Source organism: Hyla sarda, chromosome 7, assembly GCF_029499605.1.
Source record: "Hyla sarda isolate aHylSar1 chromosome 7, aHylSar1.hap1, whole genome shotgun sequence".
Taxonomy (NCBI): Eukaryota; Metazoa; Chordata; class Amphibia; order Anura; family Hylidae; genus Hyla; species Hyla sarda.
Genome location: NC_079195.1, coordinates 208,655,475 through 208,678,739, shown reverse-complemented (window position 1 = coordinate 208,678,739; position 23,265 = coordinate 208,655,475). Strand labels below are relative to the sequence as shown.

Here is a 23,265-nt window from a genome sequence, read left to right as displayed (position 1 = left end):
CACGAAAAATTTCATTGACAAAGTCTTGGAAGACGGCAGGGGCATTGCACAGTCCAAAGGGCATGACCAGATACTCAAAGTGTCCATCTCTGGTGTTAAATGCCGTTTTCCACTCGTCCCCCTCTCTGATGCGGATGAGGTTATAGGCGCCTCTTAAGTCCAATTTAGTGAAGATGTGGGCACCTTGGAGGCGATCAAAGAGTTCAGAGATGAGGGGTAAGGGGTAGCGGTTCTTAACCGTGATTTTATTAAGACCGCGGTAGTCAATGCAAGGACGTAGGGAGCCATCTTTTTTGGAGACAAAGAAAAATCCGGCTCCGGCAGGAGAGGAGGATTTACGGATAAAGCCCCTTTTTAGATTCTCCTGGACGTATTCGGACATGGCAAGAGTCTCTGGGGCAGAGAGAGGATAAATTCTGCCCCGGGGTGGAGTAGTACCCGGGAGGAGGTCGATAGGGCAATCATAAGGCCTGTGAGGAGGTAGAGTCTCAGCTTGTTTTTTGCAGAAAACATCCGCGAAGTCCATATAGGCCTTGGGGAGACCGGTTACTGGAGGAACCACAGAGTTACGGCAAGGGTTACTGGGAACCGGTTTTAGACAGTTCTTGGAACAAGAGGACCCCCAACTCTTGATCTCCCCAGTGGACCAATCCAGGGTTGGGGAATGAAGTTGAAGCCAGGGAAGTCCAAGGAGAATCTCCGAGGTGCAATTGGGGAGGACCAAAAGTTCAATCCTCTCATGATGAGATCCGATGCTCATAAGAAGGGGCTCCGTGCGGAAACGTATGGTACAGTCCAATCTTTCATTATTTACACAATTGATGTAGAGGGGTCTGGCGAGACTGGTCACTGGGATGTTGAACCTGTTGACGAGAGAGGCCAAAATAAAATTTCCTGCAGAACCAGAGTCCAAGAAGGCCACTGTAGAGAAGGAGAAGGCAGAAGCAGACATCCGCACAGGCACAGTAAGACGTGGAGAAGCAGAGTAGACATCAAGGACTGTCTCACCTTTGTGCGGAGTCAGCGTACGTCTTTCCAGGCGGGGAGGACGGATAGGACAATCCCTCAGGAAGTGTTCGGTACTAGCACAGTACAGGCAGAGGTTCTCCATACGGCGTCGTGTCCTCTCTTGAGGTGTCAGGCGAGACCGGTCGACCTGCATAGCCTCCACGGCGGGAGGCACAGGAACAGATTGCAGGGGACCAGAGGAGAGAGGAGCCGAGGAGACGAAACGCCTCGTGCGAACAGAGTCCATATCTTGGCGGAGTTCCTGACGCCTTTCAGAAAAACGCATGTCAATGCGAGTGGCTAGGTGAATAAGTTCATGTAGATTAGCAGGAATTTCTCGTGCGGCCAGAACATCTTTAATGTTGCTGGATAGGCCTTTTTTGAAGGTCGCGCAGAGGGCCTCATTATTCCAGGACAATTCTGAAGCAAGTGTACGGAATTGTACGGCATACTCGCCAACGGAAGAATTACCCTGGACCAGGTTCAACAGGGCAGTCTCAGCAGAAGAGGCTCGGGCAGGTTCCTCAAAGACACTTCGGATTTCCGAGAAGAAGGAGTGTACTGAGGCAGTGACGGGGTCATTGCGGTCCCAGAGCGGTGTGGCCCATGACAGGGCTTTTCCGGACAGAAGACTGACTACGAACGCCACCTTAGACCTTTCAGTGGGAAACAGGTCCGACATCATCTCCAGATGCAGGGAACATTGGGAAAGGAAGCCACGGCAAAACTTAGAGTCCCCATCAAACTTATCCGGCAAGGATAAGCGTATCCCAGGAGCGGCCACTCGCTGCGGAGGAGGTGCAGGAGCTGGCGGAGGAGATGACTGCTGAAGCTGTGGTAGCAACTGTTGTAGCATAACGGTCAGTTGAGACAGCTGTTGGCCTTGTTGCGCAATCTGTTGTGACTGCTGGGCGACCACCGTGGTGAGGTCAGCGACAACTGGCAGAGGAACTTCAGCGGGATCCATGGCCGGATCTACTGTCACGATGCCGGCTGGCAGGTAGTGGACCCTCTGTGCCAGAGAGGGATTGGCGTGGACCGTGCTAGTGGACCGGTTCTAAGCCACTACTGGTTTTCACCAGAGCCCGCCGCAAAGCGGGATGGTCTTGCTGCGGCGGTAGTGACCAGGTCGTATCCACTAGCAACGGCTCACCTCTCTGGCTGCTGAAGATAGGCGCGGTACAAGGGAGTAGGCAGAAGCAAGGTCGGACGTAGCAGAAGGTCGGGGCAGGCAGCAAGGATCGTAGTCAGGGGCAACGGCAGAAGGTCTGGAAACACTGGCAAGGGACACACAAGGAACGCTTTCACTGGCACTAAGGCAACAAGATCCGGCAAGGGAGTGCAAGGGAAGTGAGGTAATATAGGGAGTGCACAGGTGATAACTCTAATTGGAACCACTGCGCCAATCAGCGGCGCAGTGGCCCTTTAAATCGCAGAGACCCGGCGCGCGCGCGCCCTAGGGAGCGGGGCCGCGCGCGCCGGGACAGAACAGACGGGGAGCGAGTCAGGTAGGAGAGCCGGGGTGCGCATCGCGAGCGGGCGCTACCCGCATCGCGAATCGCATCCCGGCTAGCAGCAGGATCGCAGCGCCCCGGGTCAGAGGACGTGACCGGGGCGCTGCAGCGGAGGAGGTGAAGCGAGCGCTCCGGGGAGGAGCGGGAACCCGGAGCGCTCGGCGTAACACACATCCTGCCACTGAACACACATGCCTTAACCTGGACTGATACTAACTGACCCTTATTACTGAATCTTAACAGCGGTTGAATTGTGCCCAAACCGCGAACGAGGGCACGCCTATAGTGGGCAAAAAAGATAACACGGTTAGGTAACTGGTGAAAGCAAATTGCTTTTATTTATTACAGCACTAAAATTTTGAATACATCCGCCATTTCTAACTGGGGGTTGGGAATGTATACCGCATAGGCATCTGATTTCCATCTTCCTAATTTTTTTTAATATATGGACCGGTACCCCGTGTTTGGAGGCTGCGGAGGCTGCTCCAATGCGGAACGAGTGTCCTGAGTAGCAGCGTGGGTCAAGACCTAACAGCCTAATCAACGTGCGTACATGACTGACAAACTGAGCGGTAGTGAGCGGAGCTGAATAAAAAGGCAGAAGAGGCCTTAACTCTGGTTTGCCATTCATGATGTTTACCCACTCCGTGAGTACCGCTAGAGGGCACCAGGGGTTACCGGAGGGATAATACCGCACCATGGTGGACTCCCTGCAGGTTTTCGTGACCCGTAGAGTGAGCTCTGCATGACTTTGCTTGATGCTGAGTTGGCCTATGTCTACGAAAGGTGCTGTACGTGACGTGCAAGTGATCTCCCCAGGCCTCAAAAACCCATAAAGCGCCAAATATATGCCGACCTTGATAACCTTGCTGTGGAACCACCCGAACGGGGCGGAGTCGAGAAGATTCGACATGTTTCTGAAGATTTCCCCTGTAATGGGTTGCCGTGTACCCACCCGCGGGATGGAGGTAGAATTAACCCCTTTTAATGCTGCTTTGATAAGATGTATTGAGCATATGGAAGGCTCTTCAGGGAATTGTAAAGCATGGTAATGTTGAATTCCGGATATATGTAACTTGATGGAGTTGTAAGACAAGCTCAGGTCAGAGTGGCAAAAGGCAATGAACTGTAGTATAGTGGAAATGCTAAAGCCCCAAGGCAAGGCGTGTCTGTCCAGAAACGAGCTGTATAAGCTGATGGCTGCTGCATAAGCCTTCCTTGTCCTTGGGGCTAATGAACTCCTCACTAAAGTTTCTGCTATCAGGGAGTAACGCCTCAATCCAGAGTTAGCACCCGATGTGAAGGCACTGTGGTGGCTACTGGCTCCGCACCTGGTGAGACCTGGAAAAAAAGATCATAGTTACCCCTAGACAAGGCATCAGCCGCTGTGTTGCAAGTTCCGGCTATGTGTACTGCAATGAAGTTGAAATTGTGTTGTAGTGCTATCCAGACTAGCCTGCGCAAATAACTCATGACCTGTAATGATTTGGATCTACCCTTGTTGACTGTCTGTACTGTGGCCAAATTGTCACAGAAAAACGTGACCGTAGACTTGGACCATGAGGATCCCCAGACGTGTGCTGCTGCCACTATGGGATACACTTCAAACAAGGCGGAAGTGCGGCTGAACCCAGGGACATCCATAACCTCTGGTGGCCATCGGCTGGCCATCCACTGCTCTCCATGGATTGCTGCGAAACCCAGTGTGCCTGTGGCATCCGTGTACACCTTAGGGGAGTCGAGGGTGACCGCTGGCAAGAAAATTGACACCCCATTCCACTGACTGATGTGAGCATGCCACATGTGTAAGTCTGCCAACGCTTCAGGACCTAACTTGACCGGACTACCTGACTTTGTTGCTGGTGACAGTAGTGCCAACAGCCTTGACACAAAAGATCTACCCTGCGGAATTATCCGCATCGCGAAAGCTAGCATGCCTAGCAAGCTCTGTAGTTCAACCCTTGATGTCACTCGTGTTCTCATGAATTTCTGGATGGTTTCTTTAATTCTACTGAGTTTGTCTGCGGGCAGGCTGGCCTGCATTCTCTCTGTGTCCAGTACCACACCTAGGAATGTAATCTTAGGTGATGGTCCCTCCGTTTTCCCATGAGATACTGGTATACCCAGGGAGTCGAATAAAGACCTCAGTGCTGGCAGACTGTTGGGATTACCGCCTGGGGGATCTAACAGGAGAAAGTCGTCCAAGTAATGTATTACGTGTCTACAACCTGACAAATTTACCAGTACCCAGTGCAATGCTCTTGCTAGCTGTTCGAACAACCACGGGCTGCTCTTGGAGCCGAACGTGAGTCTGGAGGCGAAATAGTACATGCCCTGCCACTTAATGCCATACCACTTCCACAACTCTTCTGCTATTGGAAGCAACTTGAAGGCATCGGCAATATCTGCCTTTGCTAACCATGTACCTGGTCCCAACTGAAGAATGATTTGTATAGCGAGGTCGACTGAAGCATATTTCATAGCAAATTCTTCAGATGGGATCAGGGCATTCAGGCTGGGTACTACAGAAGAATATGGGGCAGATAAGTCGTAAATTAAACGTTTTTTATTGGAGAATTTCCCTGTCACCACCCCGACCGGGCTGACCCTCCAGACTTCGAATGGTGACGTCTGGAATGGCCAGATGATGAAGCCTTTGGTTAACTCCTGTTGGATTAAATCCGTAACGACCTGGGGTTGCTGCGTGGCTGACCGTAAATTTTTGCACTCAAACGTAGCTTGAGGTAAAGCCACTAAGCCTGTGTGGAAACCCGACCTGAAGCCTGTGAGTAACCATTGTACCCAGTCTTGATCCGGGTGATCTGCCAACACACTAGCCAGCGCATCCACCTGGACCCCGCCTAGTCACGACTGCTGTGACCTCTGAGAGCACAATGAGCTGGGATGGGCCCGGAAGCAGAGCAAGCACACGTGCAACAACCTGCAGTTGCTGAAATTGCAACTTGCCAAGTTGTAGTTGTTGCATACCTGGCTCCTGCCCAGGTACCTCACAGGGCGCCCCAGTTTGTCTACAGCAGTCGAAAACTTGTGCCCGGGAGCAGGAGAAGCCGTAACCCCCCTACTGGTACTTGGCTCAGGCTCGTGGCTGGCGCTGGAACACCACGGGGCTGTGTGTGAAATGGACTGGCAGATGGTGCAGGTCGGAGCCTTTAACCCCGCAAAATGCTTACAAAACAGTTCGGTGTCTACCACTCCCCAGTCTGTTTCATAAGCGAACTGACTGACCCCTGCCGCAGCCTTTGCCGCAAAGGACTTGTGGTACTCGTAGAAGTACGACCCGCCGTATTTGTACGCAAATTCTGATAATTTGTACAAATACAGGTCCAACTCTTCCCTCCTCTCTGGTTTCTCGGTACAGATCACATCCCTGTATAGGCTGAAAGCAATCACAAACTCTACTATAGTGAGCTTGCGGTTTAACCTGGCATCCTTGCTCTTGAAGACCACCGAGACCTCCCCACATGCTACCGTCTTCGTCTCAGTGACGTCTTGGGTGCTTATAAGCAAGGATGCCAGGTTAACGTCCTTGCCGTCCAGAATGTCTTTGCGGATGGAAGCGGGAATGAAGTGTGATGGCGTGATTTTTGGAGGAGTAGTTCCCCTACCTACAGGAGTTGCCACCATAGGCGTAGCTGGGGTTGCGGGTGCAACCGCCGCGAGGGGAACTGATGCTTGGGACGCACTACCCCTCTCGAATGTGTCCATTCTGGATTCCAGGCTGGACATGGAGGACAACATGCTGTTCATCATAGAATGCAGTTGTGCCAGGGACGTGGCTACTGTCTGCCCTGACATGTCCTGCTGACTGCCGCTCGCTTCCTGTCCTGATGTTAGCAGTTTGTATAATTCTGCTTTCCTAGCTGACGCCGGAAATGGAATTCCCTTCTTGCGAAGCTCCTCCATCAATCTGGGAATTGTCCAGGATCTGTACGCCGTGCCTATTCCCTGCTCGGAACTCCTGGCAGGGGTTTCTGGGACAGACAACGTGTCTTCGATGTCTGATGCGTTCGACATAATGCCTCCACCTGTCCGGGCCATGACGGGTGCCGGGGAGAGATTGATAAAACATGAAAACCATGTATGCCTTCCGACTCTAGTTGATAACCCCTTCTGCTACTAACCTGCCAACTACCACCGTCAACCGTCAGGCAAGGACCTAGGATAACACGATATATTAACACATGCTATAACATTCCTACTATCGACTCAGGTGCCTACCACCTCACCGTGTACTACCTAGACCAACTCTCCTGGCTCGTTGACCGTGACCATACTAGACTATCCCAATTGTCGTGAAAACATGATCGTGGAACAGTGAAACCGCCAACATTTACACCATCGTGACCTAAGGTTCTAAGACCTGCGGAGCACAAGCCCCTGTCGTGGACCGTGTGAACGCAACGTGTCGCCTCGTGCGAATTGCTCTGAAATATGTCCGCAACTGTCTTGTCGTGGTTCCGTCCTGCAAGATGTTTCGGGAGATAGTCTGATTATAAGTGTATTGCTCTGAAGACGTGTCAGTAGCAATGAGTCGTAGCTACCCTCCTGAAGAACGTGTCAGGATAAGTGGATCTGCGCTTAATCGTACGTGTGCCGTGTGGTATGCTCTGAAAAACGAGTCAGCAGCAAACCAGATGTAGGTTACCCCCCTGAAGGCGTGTCAGGACAACGGGTTAAATTCCTACCAATGAATGACGTATGGTATGCTCTGAAAACGTGTCAGCAGCCAATAACTGTTATGTCCCCCCCCCCCCCCCCGTATGCGTGTCAGGGTGACGGTTCACTTCTATTCAAGTGTGTAACGTGATGGCATGCTCTGAAAAACGTGTCAGTAGCAAACCAGATGTAGGTTACCCCCCTGAAATCGTGTCAGTACAACGGGTTAACTCCTACAAAAGTGCGTAACGTGTGGTATGCTCTGAAAGACGTGTCAGTAGCAAACCTGGCTGTAGGTTACCCCCTGAAAGCGTGTCAGGATAACAGGTTAAACTCCTACAAGTGCGTAACGTGTGGTATGCTCTGAAAAACGTGTCAGTAGCACACCTGGAAACGAGTTGAAGATGACCAGCTGAGAATGCTGCCCCTAAATCGTGTCGGACTGCAATTGTTGGTTACTCTTATGAGTCCGTAACGTGAGCTATATGGTGTGCTCTGGCCACATGTCAGTAGTCCTTGTTATGCGTGCGTGTCAATGTTTGCTTCTGTGTGGCGTTCCGTATGTCCTGTGATGCTAGCCATGGGCCTGTCCAAGGAATGACACCCGTCCCCCCTTTTTTTTTTTTTTTTTTTTTTATGACCATACCCCCCCACATGTACATGCATACGCATCTGCACCCACCCTCTGCAAGTGCGTACATCTGCGCATGCATGCCCTAATGCGTCAGACGCCAATGTCGTTTTCAGAGGTTTACTGTTATGTCCCCCCCTGTGTTGGCCCCTGTACTGTTGTCATATACTGAGATCTATCCGGATGAGCTGCGGCTGTTGACCCCCTGGAGACATGACCTCCGCCCCACCGCACGTGGTATCCCCGTGATCACATCTCCAGAGTAGTCACAGCCTGTGCTTTGTCAGATCAATCATGCTGTCAATGTATCTCAGTAATGTGCATCAACTGTGACAACTACCGGTTCCCAGTGCTAATACATATATCTTGGAACATACCTACGAGTTTTGACTGTTTTGCCAGGACTTGTCCTACGCACTTTTAAGCCTATATAAAGTACAAATGCATAATGTAACAATACCCAGCCATATAGTACGTTACCCCATCGTCAAGATAGAAGACCTTGTACCCTCCTTGTTGTCAGCGATATGCATGGCACGTACCCTGTCACAACCACCGCCGGTGATCACTCAGAAATGACGACATAACAAGTTATCACCATCCTCAGTACCGACATGCTGCCAATCAACCCCCCCCCTCACAGACTCTGCACTGCCACCTAAGCGTCCCTGGCAGAATCAGTTGGCTGCTAATCTGCCGTCCCCCCTGCGAGGAACCGTATGCGGGGCTGTACGTTTCACGAGCGTGGCCACTACAGGCCCCTGTCTCCAGCGCTTACCCGTTCTCTGGATTCAGTCCTGGAGATTGATGCGTGTCCCCTGGCTGAACGCCCGCCGTTCACCTGACCGGAACCGGAAATCCCCGCTTGCTGACGTCCCTTCCTGTAACGTCTCCAACGATGTGCGAGCAACGCTGTGCGATGAACGTGCCGGCTTGCAGAGAGGCCGAACGTTAAATACACCCGGCCCCTCCCACAAATTCAGCCGTAGGCTTCTCACATATATGAAAAAATAATGCAGCACTCCCAAAAAATGGTGATTTATTTGCTCATGTGAAGAAATTGCTTCAATTGAGAAAATAAATCACCTTTTTTTGGGGAGTGCTGCGCCATTTGAACTGATAATCCATTTCTGTATATATATATATATATATATATATATATATATATATATATATATATACATATATTCTTTTTTCTGTTGTGTTTTAGACCCCAAGGATGATACGGCGTATAGATTTATAATCCCCTGGATTGGTGAGTGTTATAGCTATATAGAGAATTAACTTTTTCGGTTAAAAACATCCAAAACATATAAAAATGCGGGGAGATTGACCAAAGCTTGTGCAGAGGAAAAAGTGGTGCTGTTACCCATAGCAACCAATCAGATGGCTTCTTTCATTTTTAAAAAGGCCTGTGAAAAATGAAAGGAGCTATGGGCAACAGCAACACTTTCCTCTGCACATGTTTATCAAAATCTGTATAGAGGAAAAGTGGAACAGTTGTCCATAGCAACCAATCAGATCGCTTCTTTCATTTTTAAAAGGGCTTTCATCTGTGATGTCATCAGATTGGTTGCTATGAGCAACTTTTCTTCTGAACATGTTTACATAAAACTCCCCTCATTGCTGCTCAGAGGAAAAGTTGCTGAGTTGCCCATAGCAACCAATCAGGTCGCTTCTTTCATTTTTAACAAGGCCTCTGCAAAATGAAAGAAGCGATCTGATTGGTTGCTATGGGCAACTGGGCAACTTTTCCTCTGGACAGGTTTTGATAAATCTCCCCCATTGTGTATAAATGGTGTTCCTGAAAGATTGTGGTTAGAGATGAGCGAACGTACAGTAAATTCGATTCGTCACGAACTTCTCGGCTCGGCAGTTGATGACTTTTCCCGCATAAATTAGTTCAGCTTTCAGGTGCTCCGGTGGGCTGGAAAAGGTGGATACAGTCCTAGGAGACTCTTTCCTAGGAATGTATCCACCTTTTCCAGCCCACCGGAGCACCTGAAGGCTGAACTAATTTACGCAGGATAAGTCATCAACTGCCGAGCCGAGAAGTCCGTGACGAATCGAATTTACTGTAAGTTTGCTCATCTCTAATTGTGGTATCAAGTGTCTATGTTTTATAGGGGGGGGGGGGGGGGAATCATTAAACAAGATGATTGAGAGGGACTTTTTCCAAAAACTAGTTTTATAATGTGTCAGATATAAGTTAGATCTTTAGAGGACATGCTGTTAAGCCCCTTGATCCGAATAAAAATCTCCCCTAAGTCAGTGTTCTCCAACTTGTGTGCCTCCAGCTTTTGCAAAACTACAACTCCCAGCATGCCCGGACAGCCGAAGGCTGTCCGGGCATGCTGGGAGTTGTAGTTTTGCCACAGCTGGAGGCACACTGGTTGGGAAAATCTGCCCCAATAGCATGGACCTTCTTAGAAATCAAGTCGTATATATGACCGAAGCCTTTGCCTCCATACAATGTGTTATGTTTCTATCATTTCCCTTAGGAGAGGGATTGTTGGTCTCCTCTGGGCAGAAGTGGTTCCAGCATCGCCGTCTGCTCACTTCAGGCTTCCATTATGATGTCCTGAAGCCGTATGTGACCTTAATGGCCGACTGCACCAAGATCATGTTGGTAATTTCAACTTCTACTAAATCAATTCCATCATCCGGGTAATGGGCATGTTCACATGTTCGTGCGGAAATCTGCCGGAATATTCTGCATGGACATTCCGCTGCTGCAGAGTCTAATTGATTTCAATGGGATTCTGTTGCACTGTGCACACAGCGGAATTTCAGTAGCAGATGTTTCTTTTGCGGGAAATCCCAATTCGGTCATCCGCAGAAAGAAAGTACTTGTCTATTCTTTCTGCGAATTTCGCTCTTAAATGCATTGCCGTCTATGAGATGACGCATTTCCAAGCGGTCTTGGTGCCCGCTGTAATAATGAAATGTGCAGAATGTCAGCCCATGGATTACGGGCGGACATTCTGCACATTTTTGACCGTGTGTTCCAGACCTAATTCTGAGTTGAAGACAGTGGTAGTGCGGGGTCCCAGCCCTATCTACAACCTTAAATGGGCACTGTCACCAAACATTATTTTTTTTATATGTTGTAGTACTCATGTACTACAACATATCTCTAATATAGATCTATTATTTTTTTTCCATTATACTAGTTTATTTTACATTTGAAAACTGGCAACTAGGGGTCTCCCTCCTAGCGGCCGGCTGCACCCTGGGGTGACGTCACGCATGTATTCGGACCGATGCCGGACAGGCATCGGTCCTAATTCATTCAGCCTGCGCTCGCTCCCTGCCTGTCAATCAGACAGGCGGAAGCGAGTGCTGAGAGCGCATTGGCTCCCTGGCCTCACACTGGCATATACGCGGCACTGCGTATGTCTGGAGAGGGGAGAGGGGAAGGGGGGGTGGTTGGCGGGGGCTGGGGCGGCCGCGGGGGGGGGGGGGGGGGGCGTGGGATATGATTAGCCATAACAAATTTATTGTTCTCGGGGGGCGGGGGGGGGGGTTGCGCAGGGTGCCTCCAGTTGTTTAACCACTACAACTCCCAGCATGCCCTGACAGCCAATAGATGTCAGGGCAAGCTGGGAGTTGTAGTGGTGAAACAGCTGGAGGCACCCTGTATAGGTGGACTAAGGGCGGAAGTCGCCCCCCCAGAAGGCATCAGTGATGTCACGCCTGCTGGGGAAGTCTGCCTGGTCTGAGCACCCTACCAGGAAGACAAAGGCATTTCTAAAATAGTTTAAAAAAAATGTTAAGGCAGGGAGGGGGTTAGGGATAGATGGGCGATGGGCAATAGGCAGGGACAGAGAAGAAGAAAAAAGGATGGTGGGAGCTACTCTTTAAATAACTGCACTTCCACACTTGGGATTGAGGACTTATTGTCCTGTGTTCATTGGGAACACTGGAGGTTATGGCTGACCAGATCCTTGCTACGATTTTGTAATGTTAAAGGGGTACTCTGGTGGAAAACTATTTTTTTATTTTTTTTTTTATCAACTGGCTCCAGAAAGTTAAACAGATTCGTAAATTACTTATATTAAAAAATATATTAATCCTTCCAGTACTTATCAGCTTCTGTATGTTCCAGAGGAAGTTGAGATGTTCTTTCAGTCTGACCCGAGTGCTCTCTGCTGACACTTTTGTGCGTGTCAGGAACTGTTCAGAGCAGGAGAGGTTTGCTATGGGGATTTGAGGTGTCAGCAGAGAGCACTGTGGTCAGACTGAAAAGAACTACACAACATCCTGTAGAGCATACAGCAGCTGATAAGTACTGGAAGGATTAAGATTTTTTTTATAGAAGTAAATTTATAAATCTGTATAACTTTTTGGAGCCAGTTGATTCGGGGGGGAAAAATCCACCGGAGTACCCGTTTAAGCTCCCGGATGTAAAGGGTAAAGAAGAATGATCACAGCAAACAACCTGATAAAATATCATGGCTTCCACCTTTCTCTTCCAGGACAAATGGGAGCGACTGATCCCAGATGAAAACCCAGTGGAACTTTTCCATCATGTCAGCCTCATGACCCTGGACTCCATCATGAAATGCGCCTTCAGCTATGAGAGCAATTGCCAGACGGACAGGTAACTGCAGAGATATGTGAAACCTGGTACATATAGATGTCAAATGTATCCATAGGCCCCTTCACCCGGTAGAGGGTATGAATAGAGGTGTAACTTGTAGCTTCTGGGCCCAAAGCAAAAGTTGTAATAGGGCTCCATGCCTGCCATGTAACACTTATAATGCTGGTATCTTCTTATAGGGCAGAGGTGCTTTGAGGCGCTGGTGCAATTGCATCTCCTATAGGTACAGCCCTGGATATAAGAGGGTCCTTTTGGCCTTCATCAGACTGGTGATATGTTTGCATTCCTCACTTCTATGTCACAGTACAGGGATATTACACACAGTGATGTCACAGTACAGGGATAATACACACAGTGATGTCACAGTACAGGGATATTACACACAGTGATGTCACAGTACAGGGATATTACACACAGTGATGTCACGGTACAGGGATGATACACACAGTGATGTCACGGTACAGGGATAATACACACAGTGATGTCACGGTACAGGGATAATACACACAGTGATGTCACGGTACAGGAATAATACACACAGTGATGTCACGGTACAGGGATAATACACACAGCGATGTCACGGTACAGGGATAATACACACAGCGATGTCACGGTACAGGGATAATACACACAGCGATGTCACGGTACAGGGATAATACACACAGCGATGTCACGGTACAGGGATAATACACACAGCGATGTCACAGTACAGGGATAATACACACAGTGATGTCACGGTACAGGGATAATACACACAGTGATGTCACGGTACAGGGATAATTCACACAGTGATGTCACGGTACAGGGATAATACACACAGTGATGTCACGGTACAGGGATAATACACACAGTAATGTCACGGTACAGGGATAATACACACAGTGATGTCACGGTACAGGGATAATACACACAGTGATGTCACGGTACAGGGATAATACACACAGTGATGTCACAGTACAGGGATAATACACACAGTGATGTCACGGTACAGGGATAATACACACAGTGATGTCACGGTACAGGGATAATACACACAGTGATGTCACAGTATAGGGATAATACACACAGTGATGTCACAGTACAGGGATAATACACACAGTGATGTCACTGTACAAGGATAATACACACAATGATGTCACAGTACATGGATAATATACACAGTGATGTCACAGTACAAGGATAATACACAGCGATATCACAGTATAGGGATAATACACAATGATGTCACAGTACAGGGATAATATACACAGTGATGTCACAGTACAGGGATAATACACATAATGATGTCACAGTACAGGGATAATACACCCAGTGATGTCACAGTACAAGAATAATATACACAGTGATGTCACAGTACAGGGATAATACACGCAGTTATGTCACAGTACAGGGATAATACACAGTGATGTCACAGTACAGGAATAATACACAGTGATGTCACAGTACAAGGATAATGCACACAGTGATGTCACAGTACAGGGATAATACACAGTGATGACACAGTACAATGATAATACACATAGCGAGGAATGCAAACATATCACCAGTCTGATGAAGGCCAAAAGGACCCTCTTATATCCAGGGCTGTACCTAAAGGAGATGTCACAGTACATGGATAATACACAGTGATGTCACAGTACAAGAATAATATACACAGTGATGTCACAGTACAAGAATAATATACACAGTGATGTCACAGTACCGGAATAATACACAGTGATGTCACAGTACAAGGATAGTGCACACAGTGATGTCACAGTACAGGGATAATACACAGTGATGTCACAGTACAGGGATAATACACAGTGATGACACAGTACAATGATAATACACAGTGATGTCACAGTGCAGGTATAATACACACAGTGATGTTACAGTACAAGGATAATACACAGAGATGTCACAGTACAAGGATAATACACAGAGATGTCACAGTACAAGGATAATACACACAGTGATGTCACAGTACAGGGATAATATACAGTGATGTCACAGTACAGGGATAATATACACAGTGAGGTCACAGTACAGGAATAATACACACAGTGATGTCACAGTACAGGAATAATACACACAGTGATGTCACAGTAAAGGGATAATACACACAGTGATGTCACAGTACTGGGATAATATACACAGTGATGTCACAGTACAGGGATAATACACCCAATGATGTCACAGTACAGGGATAATACACAGTGATGTTACAGTACAAGGATAATACACAGTGATGACACAGTACAATGATAATACACAGTGATGTTACAGTACATGGATAATACACAGAGATGTCACAGTACAGGGATAATACACTGGATTGGAGAGACATGGATTCTGCCTTTGCAATAACAGCACGACTCTTATTCGTGGGCTGTGCCAGGTACTACAGTTAACCCCTTTCCTTGTGATTGGATCAAAACTACAGAGACTAACATGGCTTTAATCTCCTATAATTGTAACTGTACCATGTTTTTTGTCCTGGCAGTGAAAATTCCTACATCAAAGCGGTGTACGAGCTCTCCTACCTGGTAGATCACAGGTTCCGTAACTTCATGTATCATAGCGACTTCATCTACAACCTGAGCCCATCAGGATTTCGCTTCCGGAGAGCACTGAAAGTAGCCCATGAGCATACAGGTAGGTTTATATGTATACCTGATATCACGGGTCTTACTCAGGTCTCAAGTCCTGCAGGAACACATGGGCATGGAGTTCCTGCACTTTTTCTACAGCAGGAACACTGTTCCCATTAGCAGGAGTCCTGCAGGACCAGCCCTTGAGTGAAAATCTTGGATGATTTCCCACACTTTTTTCCCAGGACTTGACCCCTGGTCCAAATGTATCCAAAATACATAACATCACTCTTACCAAAACCCATTAAGTGAGCCGTCATTTTATGTTCTGATACCATCCACCATCTTCTAATCTCAAGACTATGATTTCATGTATTACTGGTGACCACCGTATTATGCAGTCACGACATTGAATTCTTTTAATTTAGAAGTTGTTGTCGTTGATATGAAGCTCCTCCGTCCATTGTCATTGGCTGAATACTGTGCCTATCTGAATTAGTGTGTATTCTTTTGTAGATAAAGTTATTAAACAGAGGAAAGAGTTACTGAAGAACGAGAAGGAATTGGACAGAATCAGACAAAGGAGACATTTGGATTTTCTTGATATCCTTCTCTGTGCCAAGGTAAATGCCAAGTTCTAGTGCTCTAGATCTGCGGTCACTATTGGGCCAACTGTGTTCCAGGTCCCGGGTCAGGTTCTCCCAGCTCCAAAAGGAAGCACTTACTCAAATACTGCACTACTGCCCCATTCTCTGTAACATATAGCTCCGCTCCCCTCTCAGTAACATGGTGTACAATGGAGGAGCATTGGAGGCAGATAGTGTTGAGCGGCATAGGCCATATTCGAATTCGCGAATATTCGCGAATATATGGACGTATATACGTGTTATATATTCGCGAATATTCGCATATTCGTTTTATTTTCGCGTATGCGAAAAGTCATGAATACGAAAATTAACATATACGAAAATTTGTATACAAAAATTAACATAAGCGAAAATTCGCATATGCGAAAATTAGCATATGCAAATTGTCGCATATGCGAATATTCGCACACCAGGCTCACACAGTAGTATTACAGCCTTCTTTACACCACACAAGCTGGAAGCAGAGAGGGGTGATCACTGTGATGTGTACTGTGGAAAAAAAAAAAAAAAAAAAGAATATTCGTAATTACGAATATATAGTGCTATATTCGCGAATTCGCGAATATGCGATATTCGCGAGCAACACTAGAGGCAGACTGACGTGAATGTAATGGATGGGGGAGCGGAGAATTAGCAATATACAGAGAATGGGGCCATAGTGCAGTATATGAGTGGGTTCTGGGGGTACTACCTACAAGGAGAGGAGCTAATTCTACCTACAGAGGGGGGGGGGGGGGGCTATTATCACCTACGGTGAAAGGGCTGCTACTATCTACGAGGGGCTACTACTACCTGCAGAGGGGCTGTCTGTTACTATCTAGAGAAGGGTTACTACTGTGGTGACTGGGGTGTTGCAATGGTGAATGAAGGGTCTGGTGGTATTAACCCTTCCTTGTCGTGACGCCAGGGTGCGGTTTCCTTAGTATTGGAGGTCCTGCCGCCAACTGGCCCACAAACGGCAGGGATAATAAATGGAATGTCCACAGCAGATTTTATGAGATAACTGGAAACTTTTACTTGAACTTTTATGCAACAGTCTTTACAAGTATACAGTGTCTCTCGAGGTAACCAGGATGCAGGATCCTCACAGGCTTTGCGGGGACTAATAGTCTTTACCTTTAAGCAGGCGACAGTGCTTCTAATTATAAGATTTGAGTGAAATAGTAGTCATACAGGATTTGTAGGATTGAGCTTTATAGCTCATGGTTTTCGTGGCTGCTGGTTCTTTAGGCTTTGGCCTAGTTGAGATGAATGATGATAGTGCTGATTGTGCTTGCTTTGGATCCGGGAGATAAGAGCAGGAACTAAGAGAGTGAATTTACAGACTACAGCCCTTTATATACTAGGGGGCGGGACTAAGCTCATTGGCCAGCAAACCTGTAAGTCCTGAACCCAGTGAACTCTGGGTATATCACATGACATTAACACATGACTCCGGAAGGTCCTAAACATCTATACAACCATTATGATATACCATGTGACCTGGGTAGGTCCTCTACATTTATACACTATATAAAATACATTTATATGAGGCAACCAAGGGGCGAGCCCTGTGGAATGGACGGACTCTAGCTGAGGGGACTTTAGATAGGGACAGGACCAGGTCCTGTACTGGGACACCACACTACTACCTACAGAGGGGTTGTTACTAACTACAGGGGGGGTGCTACTACCTAGAGGGGAAGGGACTGCTCCTATCTACAGGGGGGCTACTACTACCTACAGGGCGACTCCTACTACCTACAGGGGGGTTTCTACTACCTACAGGGGGGCTGCTACTATCTATAGGGAGGCTGCTACTACCTACAGAGGTGCTGCTGCCACCTACAGGGAGGCTGCTACTACCTACAGGGGGTTGCTACTACCTACAGGGGGTTGCTACTACCTACAGGGGGCTGCTACTACCTACAGGGGGCTGCTACTACCTACAGGGGGTCTGTTGCCCCCTACAGGGGGGTTGCTACTACCTACAGGGGGGCTGCTACTATCTACAGGGAGGCTGCAACTACCTACAGAGGGGCTGCTACGACCTACAGGGATGTTACTGCCACCTACAGGGAGGCTGCTACTACCCACAGAGGGGCTGCTGCCACCTACAGGGAGGCTGCTACTACATGGAAGGGGGCTGCTTCTACCTACAGGGGGTTGCTACTACCTACAAGGGGTTGCTACTACCTACAGGGGGCTGCTACTACCTACAGGGGGTCTGCTACTACCTACAGGGGGGCTGCTGCCACCTACAGGGGGGCTGCTACTATCTACAGGGAGGCTGCTACTACCTACAGAGGGGCTGCTGCCCCCTACAGGGGGGTTGCTACTACCTACAGGGGGCTGCTACTATCTACAGGGAGGCTGCAACTACCTACAGAGGGGCTGCTACCACCTACAGGGATGTTACTGCCACCTACAGGGAGGCTGCCACTACCCACAGAGGGGCTGCGGCCACCTACAGGGAGGCTGCTACTACATGGAAGGGGGCTGCTTCTACCTACAGGGGGTTGCTACTACCTACAGGGGGGCTGCTACTATCTACAGGGGGGCTGCTACTACCTACAGAGGGGCTCTTGCCACCTATAGGGAAGCTACTACTACCTACAAGGGGGCTGCTACTATCTACAGGGAGGCTGCTACTACCTACAGAGGGGCTGCTGCCCCCTACAGGGAGGTTGCTACTACCTACAGAGGGGCTGCTACTATCTACAGGGAGGCTGCAACTACCTACAGGGAGGCTGCTACTACCTACAGGGAGGCTGCTACTACCTACAGAGGGGCTGCTGCCCCCTACAGGGGGGTTGCTACTACCTACAGAGGGGCTGCTACTATCTACAGGGAGGCTGCAACTACCTACAGGGAGGCTGCTACTACCCGCAGAGGGGCTGCTGCCACCTACAGGGAAGCTGCTACTACATGCAAGGGGGCTGCTACTACATACAGGGGGGTTGCTACTACCTACAGGGGGGCTGCTACTACCTACAGAGGGGCTGCTACCACCTACAGGGGGGCTACTACTACCTACAAGGGGGCTGCTACTATCTACCGAGGGGCTGCTACCACCTAAAGGGAGGTTACTACCACCTACAGGGGGGTGCTACTAACTAGAGGGGAAGGGACTGCCCCATCTACAGGGGGGCTGCTACTACCTACAGGGTGACTCCTACTACCTACAGGGGGGGTTGCTACTACCTACAGGGGGGGCTGCTGCTACTACCTACAGGGAGGCTGCTACTACCTACAAGGGGGCTGCTACTACCTACAGGGAGGCTGCTACTACCTACAGGGAGGCTCCTACTACCTACAGGGGGGCTGCTACTACCTACAGGGGGGCTGCTACTACCTACAGGGGGGCTGCTGCTATCTACAGGGGGCTGCTGCTATCTACAGGGAGGCTGCTACTACCTACAGAGGGGCTGCTGCCACCTACAGGGAGGCTACTACTACCTACAAGGGGGCTGCTACTACCTACAGGAGGGTTACTACTACCTACAGAGGGGCTGCTACTACCTACAGGGGGGCTGCTACTACCTACAGGGGGGCTGCTACTACCTACAGGGGGGCTGCTACTATCTACAGGGAGGCTGCTACCACCTACAGGGATGTTACTGCCACCTACAGGGAGGCTACTACTACCCACAGAGGGGCTGCTGCCACCTACAGGGAGGCTGCTACTACATACAAGGGGGCTGCTATTACCTACAGGGGGGTTGTTACTACCTACAGGGGGGGGTTGCTACTACCTACAGGGGGGCTGCTACTACCTACAGGGAGGCTGCTACTATCTACAGGGAGGCTGCTACCACCTACAGGGATGTTACTGCCACCTACAGGGAGGCTACTACTACCCACAGAGGGGCTGCTGTCACCTACAGGGAGGCTACTACTACCTACAAGGGGGCTGCAACTACATACAGAAGGGCTGCTACCACCTACAGGGAGGTTACTACCACCTACAGGGGGTGGCTACTACCTTCAAAAGGGCTGCTACTACCTACAGGGGTCTTTGGCTGCTATTATCTACATAGTGAGGTACTATCTACAGACCATGGCACTGAATGATAAATTAAGTGAGTCATTATGACCTTTGCTTGAGAACATTTTCTTTAACCGGACGTCTTTGACTTTTATTTGAATCTCTCTGTTCTAGATGCTGCTTCTTCTCTTAAATGTATTCTAATACATCACAAAACTATGCAATATGTCTTCTCAGGACGAGAATGGCCATGGTCTCTCGGACAAGGATCTGCGGGCAGAAGTGGACACGTTCATGTTCGAGGGACACGATACAACGGCCAGCGGGATCTCATGGATATTATATGCCTTGGCAAAACACCCGGAGCACCAGGAGAGGTGTCGAGAGGAGATCAAGTCAGTCCTAGGAGATCGCGACACAGTGGAATGGTGGGAACAAAGTGTAACTAGATTATAGATTGTCATTTTTTTCTTAGAGGGTTCACAACCAGGGTGCCTCCAGCTGTTGCAAAACTACAACTTCCAGCATGCCCGGACAGCCGAAGGCTGTCCGGGCATGCTGGGAGTTGTAGTTTTGCAACAGCTGGAGACACATTGTTAGGAAAAAAACTGCTGTAGAGGTACAGTATAAGGTTTAGTTGGACCTTTCTTTAAATAATCAGAAGGAAATCTGCAAAAACAAAGACAAGCAATTTGTTTTAACAGGGACGACCTGGGAAAGATCCCTTACACCACAATGTGTATTAAGGAGAGCTTGCGGCTTTACCCCCCAGTCCCTGGAGTCGCTCGTAAACTCAGCAAACCAATCACATTCTTTGATGGGCGCAGTCTTCCTGAAGGTAAGCTGATTTGTTAAAAAAAAATAATAATATATATATAATAATAATAATAATAATAATAATAAATATATATATATATATATATATAATAATAATAATAATAAATATATATATATATATATATATATATATATATATATATATAAAACTTAAGCTTCATTTTTTATTTATTTATTTATTTTTGCTTTTTTTGTTGTTTCATGGTTTGTCTTCTCTATAGGATTTTGAATTAATTACTAGTGTTGCTCGCGAATATTCGCAATACGAATTTTATTCGCGAATATCGCATATTCGCGAATGCGCGAATATTCGCGAATGCGCGAATATTCGCGAATATAGCACTATATATTCGTAATTACGAATATATATATTTTTTTTTTCAGTAAACATCACAGTGATCACCCCTCTCTGCTTCCAGCTTGTGTGGTGTAGAGAAGGTTCTAATACTACTGTGTGAGACTGGCGTGCGCATTTTCGCATATGCTAATTTATATATGCGAATCTTCGCATATGCTAATTTATATATGCAAACTTTCGCATATGCGAATGTGCGCATATGCGAAAATAAAACGCGAATATTATGAATATGCGAATTTAGCGAATATATGACAAATATTCGCGAATTCAAATATGGCCTATGCCGCTCAACACTATTAATTACCCTGACAAGTAATAGACTAAAGCCTGTTTCATATGAGTGTAATACGGAGGCATTTTTGGGTCTGTATTATGGCCGCCTGACCTCGGGTCACCAGAGCCGGTCAGGGTGGGATCGTTATATGGTCACAATAAATGCTTCTGTTTTTACAGTAGTATGAAACTGGCCTTAAAGGGGTACTCCGGTGGAAAACTTTTTTTTTTTTAATCAACTGGTGCCAGAAAGTTAAACAGATTTTTAAATTACTTCTATTAAAAAATTGTAATCCTTCCAGTACTTATAGCTGCTGAATACTACAGAGGAAATTATTTTCTATGGGGATTTTCTCCTACTCTGGACAGTTCTTAAAATGGACAGAGGTGTCAGCAGAGAGCTCTGTGTTCCAAAAAGAAAAGAATTTCCTCTGTAGTATTCAGCAGCTAATAAGTACTGGAAGGATTAAGATTTTTTAATACAATTCATTTACAAATCTGTTTAACTTTCTGGCACCAGTTGATTAAAGAAAAAAAAGTTTTCCACCGGAGTACCCCTTTAACCCCTTAACGACGCAGGACGTAAATGTACGTCCTGGTGATGTGGTACTTAACGCACCAGGACGTACATTTACATCCTGAGCATAACCGCGGGCATCGGAGCGATGCCGGCATCATGCGCAGCAGGTCCTGGCTGTGGATCGCAGCCAGGGACCCGCCGGTAATGGTGGACACCCGCGATCCCGCGGATGTCTGCCATTAACCCCTCAGATGCCATGTTCAATACAGATCACAGCATCTGCAGCATCGCAGTCACTTAACAGGATGATCGGATCGCCCACAGCGCTGCCGCGGCGATCCGATCATCCTGCACGGCAGACAGAGGTTCCCTTTACCTGGCTCCGCTGCCTTCCGGGAGTCTTCTGTTCTGATCTGCCTTCCCGCAGACCAGAGCAGAAGATGACCGATAATGCTGATCAGTGCTATGTCCTATACATAGCACTGAACAGGATTAGCAATCAAATGGTTGCTATAAATAGTCCCCTATGGGGACTATAAGAGTGTAAAAATAAAAGTAAAAAAAGTTAAAAAAATTAAGTAAAAGAAATGTGAAAAAAACCCTCCCCCAATAAAAACATAAATTGTCCCATTTTCCCTATTATACCCCCAAAAAGTGTAAAAATTAATATTTTATATACATAGTTGGTATCGCCGTGTGCGTAAATATCCAAACTATTAAAATAAAATGTAAATGATCCCGTACGGTGAACGGCGTGAACGTAAAAAAAAAAAATCCAAAATAGCTGCTTTTTTTTAATAACATTTTATTCCAAAAAAATGTATAAAAAAGTTTTGTATAAGCAAATATGGTAAAATGAAAAAGTTATAGGTCTTCAAAATAGGGGGATTTTAAACGTACTAATTTGGTTAAGCGCAACAGTAATAGAAAAGTGTATAATCATGGATTTTATTTTAATCGTATTGACCCAGAGAATAAAGAACACATGTCATTTTTACCATAAATTGTACGGCGTGAAAACAAAACCTTCCAAAATTTGCTAAATTGCGTTTTTCTTTTTAATTTCCCCGCACAAATAGTATTTTTTGGGTTGCGCCATACATTTTATGGTAAAGTGAGTGATGGCACTACAACGGACAACTGGTCTCGCAAAAAACAAGCCCTCATACTGGTCTGTGGATGAAAATATAAAAGAGTTATGATTTTTTGAAGGGGAGGAGGAAAAAACGACAACGTAAAAATAAAATTGTCTTAGTCCTTAAGGTCCAAATGGGCTTAGTCCTTAATGGGTTAAAAACAGTCTTTGCACTAGGTGCTTAGAATGGCAAGACAATAAATTTGCAGTACCCCATATGACCACTAGGTGTGCATAGATTCCTTATAAAGAATACCACTCTAAAATAGGTGCCTAGAATAGCCCAAATAATATGAAGTTACAGTACCACATATGGCCACTAGATGTCATAGATTTCGTATAAGAAACACCCCTCTAAAATAGGTGCCTAGAATAGCTAAACCAGTGTTTCCCAACCAGGGTGCCTCAAGCTGTTGCAAAACTACAACTTCTGGTATGCCTGGACAGCCAAAGTCTTTAAAGGGATACTCCCCTGGAAAACATTATTATTTTTTTAAATCAACCGGGGCCAGAAAGTTTACA

The 23,265-nt window shown here is 47.3% G+C and overlaps 1 protein-coding gene across 1 annotated transcript in view; it reads left to right on the top strand.

The window, feature by feature from the left end:
• Nucleotides 1-23,265, top strand: part of LOC130283264 (cytochrome P450 4B1-like) — a 38,281-nt gene that overhangs the window by 3,889 nt on the left and 11,127 nt on the right. Inside the window, exons 3-9 of the mRNA XM_056532488.1 lie at nt 9,041-9,085; nt 10,332-10,459; nt 12,309-12,433; nt 14,919-15,070; nt 15,523-15,629; nt 19,858-20,048; nt 20,325-20,458. Of these exons, the coding sequence (XP_056388463.1) occupies nt 9,041-9,085; nt 10,332-10,459; nt 12,309-12,433; nt 14,919-15,070; nt 15,523-15,629; nt 19,858-20,048; nt 20,325-20,458 (882 nt within the window). The remainder of the gene's footprint in view (nt 1-9,040; nt 9,086-10,331; nt 10,460-12,308; nt 12,434-14,918; nt 15,071-15,522; nt 15,630-19,857; nt 20,049-20,324; nt 20,459-23,265) is intronic.